This window comes from Arachis stenosperma, chromosome 2 (assembly GCF_014773155.1).
Source record: "Arachis stenosperma cultivar V10309 chromosome 2, arast.V10309.gnm1.PFL2, whole genome shotgun sequence".
Taxonomy (NCBI): domain Eukaryota; kingdom Viridiplantae; phylum Streptophyta; class Magnoliopsida; order Fabales; family Fabaceae; genus Arachis; species Arachis stenosperma.
Window position 1 is genome coordinate 5,096,509 of NC_080378.1, and position 6,465 is coordinate 5,102,973.

Sequence of the window (6,465 nt, forward strand, 5' to 3'; positions counted from 1 at the left end):
AGAGTCTAAAGATTATTATGATACCTGAGTTCAATTTAGAAGACTACTATCATATAATTTAAATATAAACTGTAATGCACGGACTATATATTTTATTGTCATCTCTAATTAAATATTTTAGGATATATACCTGATTTTAAATTCATTTTTATTATTTCTATTTTTTAATCAATAAACTACTCTATTATTTTAATTATTAGTGACTCAGAGTCTTAACCGTGATTATTAAAATAATTAATATGCGAAGGCTTTTGTAATCTACAATATGATTACAAATTAGGTGAGAATGATGATTTCATCATTTCAAGGTCACTTCAATTTCAGCAGGACGTAGAAATTTCCACCACCAATTATTGAAATCCAAGACAACAAAGTTTGAATGTAAGACTTTTCCACCGCAAAGAATTTTGAGATTGGGAAAAACCAGAAATTAATTAATATTATCCAACTTAATTTTATATAAGTTTATCACATGTGGCTTACGTTTGGATTGACATCACCCTTTCCTTCATGTAGAGAATAGTGGGGACAAAATAGGAAAAGTAACTCCCAAATAATGCACCTCGTATAAAAGCTTAATCCAATTATTATAAGAATCCATATTAAGTATTATTATAAGATAGTAGTCACTAAGTGTGTGTGTGTTAATTTACTCTTTTATTTATTAAAAATATTTCATAATTAATAAATTCGTAATTAATCATCAAAATAACAAACGATTTATTACATTAAGTAACAAGAACTCTTTATTTCAATTCTAGAAATTACAAAAAAAAATTCACACACACACACAGAATAATAATTTGGGTTCAAACTTTTTTATATATCAAACTTTTTCATATTTCCATTATATATAGAAGAATAATTTGGGTTCAATGTATATATAAAAGCACGTAGATAATATTTCTTAATATATGATATTTGTTTAGAATAAATTATTATTGTATTTTTGTGTAGATAGTTTTGTATCTTTTCTTTTTATGATATTACAAACAAATTATTTTCTTACTTTTTATGAATATTTTTAATATAAACAATAAAAACATACAAGAATATAAATAAACATACTACATATATAATAGTTCTCTTTGTTTAATTAATTACTTAACTAGGACATATATACGGTCTCCTGCACGGAATAATATATAAAAATATGTAAAATATTTTTTAAAATTTTTTAAATAAAAATACGTATAAAATTTTTTGGTATAAAATATTTTATAGAGTTAATTAAATTTAAAATTTAGTTATTTTTAATAGTAAAAGTAATAAAATTAATGAATAATATTTTTACTTGTTTTAAAATATAACAATTATTCATTAATAATAATATATAATTTATGATTAAATTTAAAATATTTATATTAGTAATAAATTAAAAAATATTGTCAACAAACTATAGTTCAAATGGTATAATTTTCACATTCTTATATAAAAGTCTCAAATTTGAGTCTCATCACTTCTAATTTAAAAAATATTTTTAAGAATATATTATGTTAATTATGCTATTAATTGAAAAAACCGATTTTGTTATTATCTTTCTCACGTACATTATTGCATAATATTGTCCATATATCTTACGTAATTAAGGTCAACAACCACTTCCTGTAGTTTAACCAAGAACAAAACTGCCAATTTTCTATGTATATGTGGACAAAAAGCAGCAGATACATGCATTTATAATATATTATGATGATGGCTAATTAAATTCATGCACATGTATAGTACGCATGTGACTAATAAAATAATGTAAGCACTACGACGTAGTTTCATATGTCACAACATCAATCATTGAACCCCACACATACAAAACTCTATAAAATCCCCTTCTATCTCTTTTTCACCCTCATTCAAACCCAAATCACATACACAATAATTCACAATCACCATTGCCAATTGTATTCAACACACACAACATCATGGAAAACCAACAACAACAACAATCTACAACAACAACCTTAGTTACTATGATGCCAAGTCCTGGCATGGGACACCTTATTCCAATGATTGAGTTTGCCAAAAGGCTTACCCAAAATGACAATACTATTAATGTTCATTTCATCATCCCTTGTGATGGCCCTCCTTCCGCCGCGCAAACCACCGTCCTCCGCTCCCTCCCGGCTACCATCTCCCACACTTTCCTCCCTCCAATTTCCCTCTCTGACCTCCCTTCAGACACCAAGATTGAGCCTCTTATCTCTCTCACCGTGGTTCGTTCCCTTCCTTCCTTACGTCGTACTCTCGCCTCCCTCGCCTCCTCCGGCCACCGTGTATCTGCCCTCGTCGTCGACCTCTTCGGCACCGACGCCTTCGACGTTGCCGATGACCTTAACATTCCCTCTTATGTGTACTACCCTTCAACTTCCATGCTCTTGTCCTTCTCCTTCTATTTACCACAATTAGACCAAATGGTTCAAGGTGAATATAGAGATTTAATTGAACCGGTTCAAATTCCGGGATGTGTTCCGGTTCATGGAAAGGACTTGACAGACCCGGTTCAAGACCGGAATGATGAGGCCTACAAGTGGTTACTCCACCATGTAAACCGGTTTAGAAGGGCAGCCGGATTTATAGAGAATAGTTTCTTTGAACTTGAACCGGGTGCTATTAATGAGCTACAAAAGGCAGATTCAGGTAAACCTCCGGTTTATCCGGTTGGACCATTGGTAAATGTAGAAAATGGTCGAACCGGTGATAAAGATCATGAGTGTTTGAGGTGGTTGGATGACCAGCCACGTGGCAGTGTTTTATTCGTTTGTTTCGGAAGTGGTGGGACCTTGTCTAGTGCCCAAATTGATGAGCTGGCACTAGGTTTGGAGAAAAGTGGACAAAGATTCTTGTGGGTTGTGAGAAGTCCAAATGACAAGGTTGCAAATGCATCTTATTTCAATGCTCAAAGCCAAGCTGACCCTTTTGACTTCTTGCCCAAAGGATTTGTTGAGAGAACTAAAGGGATGGGCCTAGTAGTATCATCTTGGGCTCCACAGGCCCAAGTCTTGGCCCATGAGTCTATTGGTGGGTTTATAACCCATTGTGGTTGGAACTCTATTTTAGAAAGTGTGGTCAATGGAGTACCCTTGATTGCATGGCCTCTTTATGCAGAACAAAAAATGAATGCGGTTTTGGTCACCGAAGATACCAAGGTGGCATTGAGACCAAAAATTGGGGAAAATGGGTTGGTGGAAAAAGAAGAAATTGCTAGTGTTGTGAAGGGTTTAATGGAGGGTGAAGAAGGAAAGAAACTTCGTCATAGAATGAAGGATCTTAAAGAGGCAGCTACTAAAACTCTTGAGAAAAATGGAGCTTCAACAAAGCAAATTGTGGAGTTGGCTAACAAGTGGAAGGGTCAAACAAGTGTATAGGTCAAAATTATTGAAATTGATCCATGGTGGCTTATTAGCTTCTTATTAATTATTTAATTTCCTTTTGTCTTATTTGGTCTTTTTTGCTTTTCTTTTGTAAAATGAGTTCACTAATGGTGTGTATTATTAGGTTAGAGGTCAAAGATTTGAAAAATGATGTGAGCAAGTCTAGTGTGTATTGTATTGATAACTTCAATGACGCATCTTTTTTTGGATCACAATTTCACATAACATAATATAAAATATACATAACATAACAATCACTTTTATAACTAAAATTTGTTATTATAAACCATAATTAATCTTAGAATTATCTATCTAGCTACTCTACCCAATCCTCCGACAAACAGATCTGGTTCATCTTCATCACCTTCCCATGAACAAATTTGGTTCGTCTTCCATCTATTTTAAAAAATATTTATATTATTTTTATTTTTTTTGGATTAATTATTTTGATATTATTAAATTAGATCTGAATTTGACGTTATTGAATTTTTTCTAATTTAAATTTTTTGTCGTATATACATATACATATATATATATATATATATATATATATATATATATATATATATATATATATAAGTTAAATAAATATTATTAAACATTTTAATCGCAATCTGCCGGCTTGGCGTAGTATACCAAGATTCCATAAATTTTTTTCTCAGTTAAATAAAAGTTAATAAAATGTTTCAATCGCAATCTCTGGCGGCTTTGCTCAGTATATACGTACGAAGATTACATAAAAATTTATTTGGGCTTTTCCTTTCAATACATTAGGTTTTGATTTTGACCATTGGCGTAATGAAATTGCTATAGTTAAAGTTAATAGGTTATTCCGTCCAAAAAAAAGGTTAATAGGTTATCAACCAACAAAACAAAAGAAAAGGTTATGAACCAATGTTTGTTTGGTACCCCCAGCTCAAGACGTAAAAAACTAATCTAGAACAGATTTAAATTCTATGTAAAAATTTGTTGTTAGTCCCCTAATATTTATTTAAACAGATAAATAAATTAGTGCTCGACTAACTTATATATATGTTTATTGGTGATGAACCAATGTTAGATGACAAGATGATAAGTTTATTTTCATCATGTTAGTTTTGAGCGAAACATTATCCATAAATGATTAATATATATTCACATGTACCTAATAATAATTACTCTATATATACCACTGTACCCCACCAATCAATTTTAATCATATTCAACTAAGAAAATATATCTTGTGTGTACATAAAGCATAAAATGAATACCTTGAGAATTTTATATAACTGAAGACAACACAAAGTAATAATGGGATATGGACATTTGAATTGAGCTAATTAAATTAATTATACAATAATTATCTTAGACCTTCTTCCACTTGAGAGCCAACTCTTCAATTTGTTTAGTTGAAGACCCATTTTCCCCAACAACTTCAATAGCTGCCTCTTTAAGTTCTTTCATTCTATAACGAAGTTTCTTCCCTTCTTCTCCTTCCATTAATCTCTTCACAACACTACCAATTTCTTCTCTTTCTACCAAACCATCTTCACCAATCTCTGGCCTTAACCCTACCTTCATATCTCTAGTGATCAAAACCGCATTCATTTTTTGCTCGGCATATAGTGGCCATGCAATTAAGGGTACCCCATTAACCACACTCTCAAGAATAGAATTCCAACCACAATGAGTTAAAAATCCACCAATGGATTCATGGGCCAAGACTTGGGCCTGTGGGGCCCAATTTGGCACCACGAGTCCCTTCCTTTTAGTTCTTTCTACAAATCCTTTAGGTAGAAAGTTCAAAGGATCATTAAGGATATTATTCACATTGAAAAAGGACCCACTAGAAACTTTGTCATTAGGGTTTTTGATAACCCATAAAAACCTTTGTTCACTCATCTCTAACCCTAGTGCCAGCTCATCAATTTGAGCACTAGATAAGGTTCCACCACTTCCAAAACACACAAATAAGACACTGCCACGTGGCTGTTCATTTAACCACCTTAGACATGCATTATCATTATTGTCCCCATGAAACTTGGTTTGATCATTAACCATATTAACTAACGGTCCAACCGGATAAACCGGAGGCCTACCCGGTTTGACCTTTTGCAATTCCTTGATGGTACCCGGTTCAAGGTCAAGAAAACTATTCTCAATGATTCCTTGAGCCAACTTAAACCGCTTAGCATGTTGAATGATCACATTGAGAATTTCATCATCTTTAAGCCCATCAGCTAGGTCTTTTATATGAATTGGGACACAACCCGGGATTTGAACCAGTTCGGTTGAGCCATTAGATTCACATTGAGTTGCTTTCCATTGTGGAAGGTGGAAGAAGAAGGACAAGAACATGGAAGTGGAAGTGAAGAAAATGTAAGAGGGTATGTTGAATTCGGATGCTATGTCAAATGCTTCAGTGCCAAAGAGGTCAACGACGAAGGCAGTGACGCGGTGGCGGCCGGAGGAGGTGATGGAGTGTAGGGTTTGGCGAATAGAAGGGAGAGAATGATGGATGGTGTGTGAGATGAGAAGCTCAATTTTGGTGGTAGATGGGAGGTCAGAAAGTGGCACCGGCCGGAGAAAGATGTGGTTGATGTGGCGGAGCATGGTGGTTTCCACCTCTGTAGGAGGACTATTACCGGGGATAATAATAGTTATCCCCAGATCGTAATTTTTAGTGAGTTTTTTGGAGAACTCAATCATTGGAATGAGGTGACCCTTGCCAGGACTTGGCATCATGAATATTAATGGGATAAGACTTTGTTGTTGTTGTTTTTGTTGTTTAACATGGTATTCCATTATAACAAATGATGGTTGATTTTATTTCTATGTAGCAACAATGTTTAAGGTGGAGATGATGGTGTGTATTGTTTTGATGGGAATTGAGAGGGTTTTATAGAAGGTTAATAAGGCTATAATATTATTTATGGGACTGGATGAATAGGTCACGCACGTTCAATTTTAATTATTGTATGAATTTGCATTAGAAAGTTTCAAGTCTCACATGCATGAACATATTTTATATATCGAGTATCATTTGTATCTTCCATTACGGGAATGATTTTTCTTCTAAATGTAATGCTTAGAATATTACTTAAATAAGTTTTTAATT

At 33.1% G+C, this 6,465-nt stretch overlaps 2 protein-coding genes across 2 annotated transcripts; one reads left to right on the forward strand and one right to left on the reverse strand.

The window, feature by feature from the left end:
• Nucleotides 1-1,833: 1,833 nt before the first annotated feature.
• Nucleotides 1,834-3,583, forward strand: LOC130961035 (hydroquinone glucosyltransferase-like). Its single transcript, XM_057886652.1, has one exon. It carries the CDS (start codon nucleotides 1,920-1,922, stop codon nucleotides 3,360-3,362), a length of 1,443 nt encoding a protein of 480 aa, XP_057742635.1. The 5' UTR covers nucleotides 1,834-1,919; the 3' UTR covers nucleotides 3,363-3,583.
• Nucleotides 3,584-4,553: 970 nt separating this feature from the next.
• Nucleotides 4,554-6,186, reverse strand: LOC130962082 (hydroquinone glucosyltransferase-like). The gene has a single exon (XM_057888174.1). The coding sequence runs from the start codon at nucleotides 6,150-6,152 to the stop codon at nucleotides 4,713-4,715; it is 1,440 nt and encodes a 479-aa protein (XP_057744157.1). The 5' UTR covers nucleotides 6,153-6,186; the 3' UTR covers nucleotides 4,554-4,712.
• Nucleotides 6,187-6,465: the final 279 nt, after the last annotated feature.

Bases quoted from the DNA above. Each gene is read 5' to 3' on its own strand.
- LOC130961035 (XM_057886652.1), top strand. From the start codon at position 1,920: ATGGAAAACCAACAACAACAACAATCTACAACAACAACCTTAGTTACT.
- LOC130962082 (XM_057888174.1), bottom strand. From the start codon at position 6,152: ATGGAATACCATGTTAAACAACAAAAACAACAACAACAAAGTCTTATC.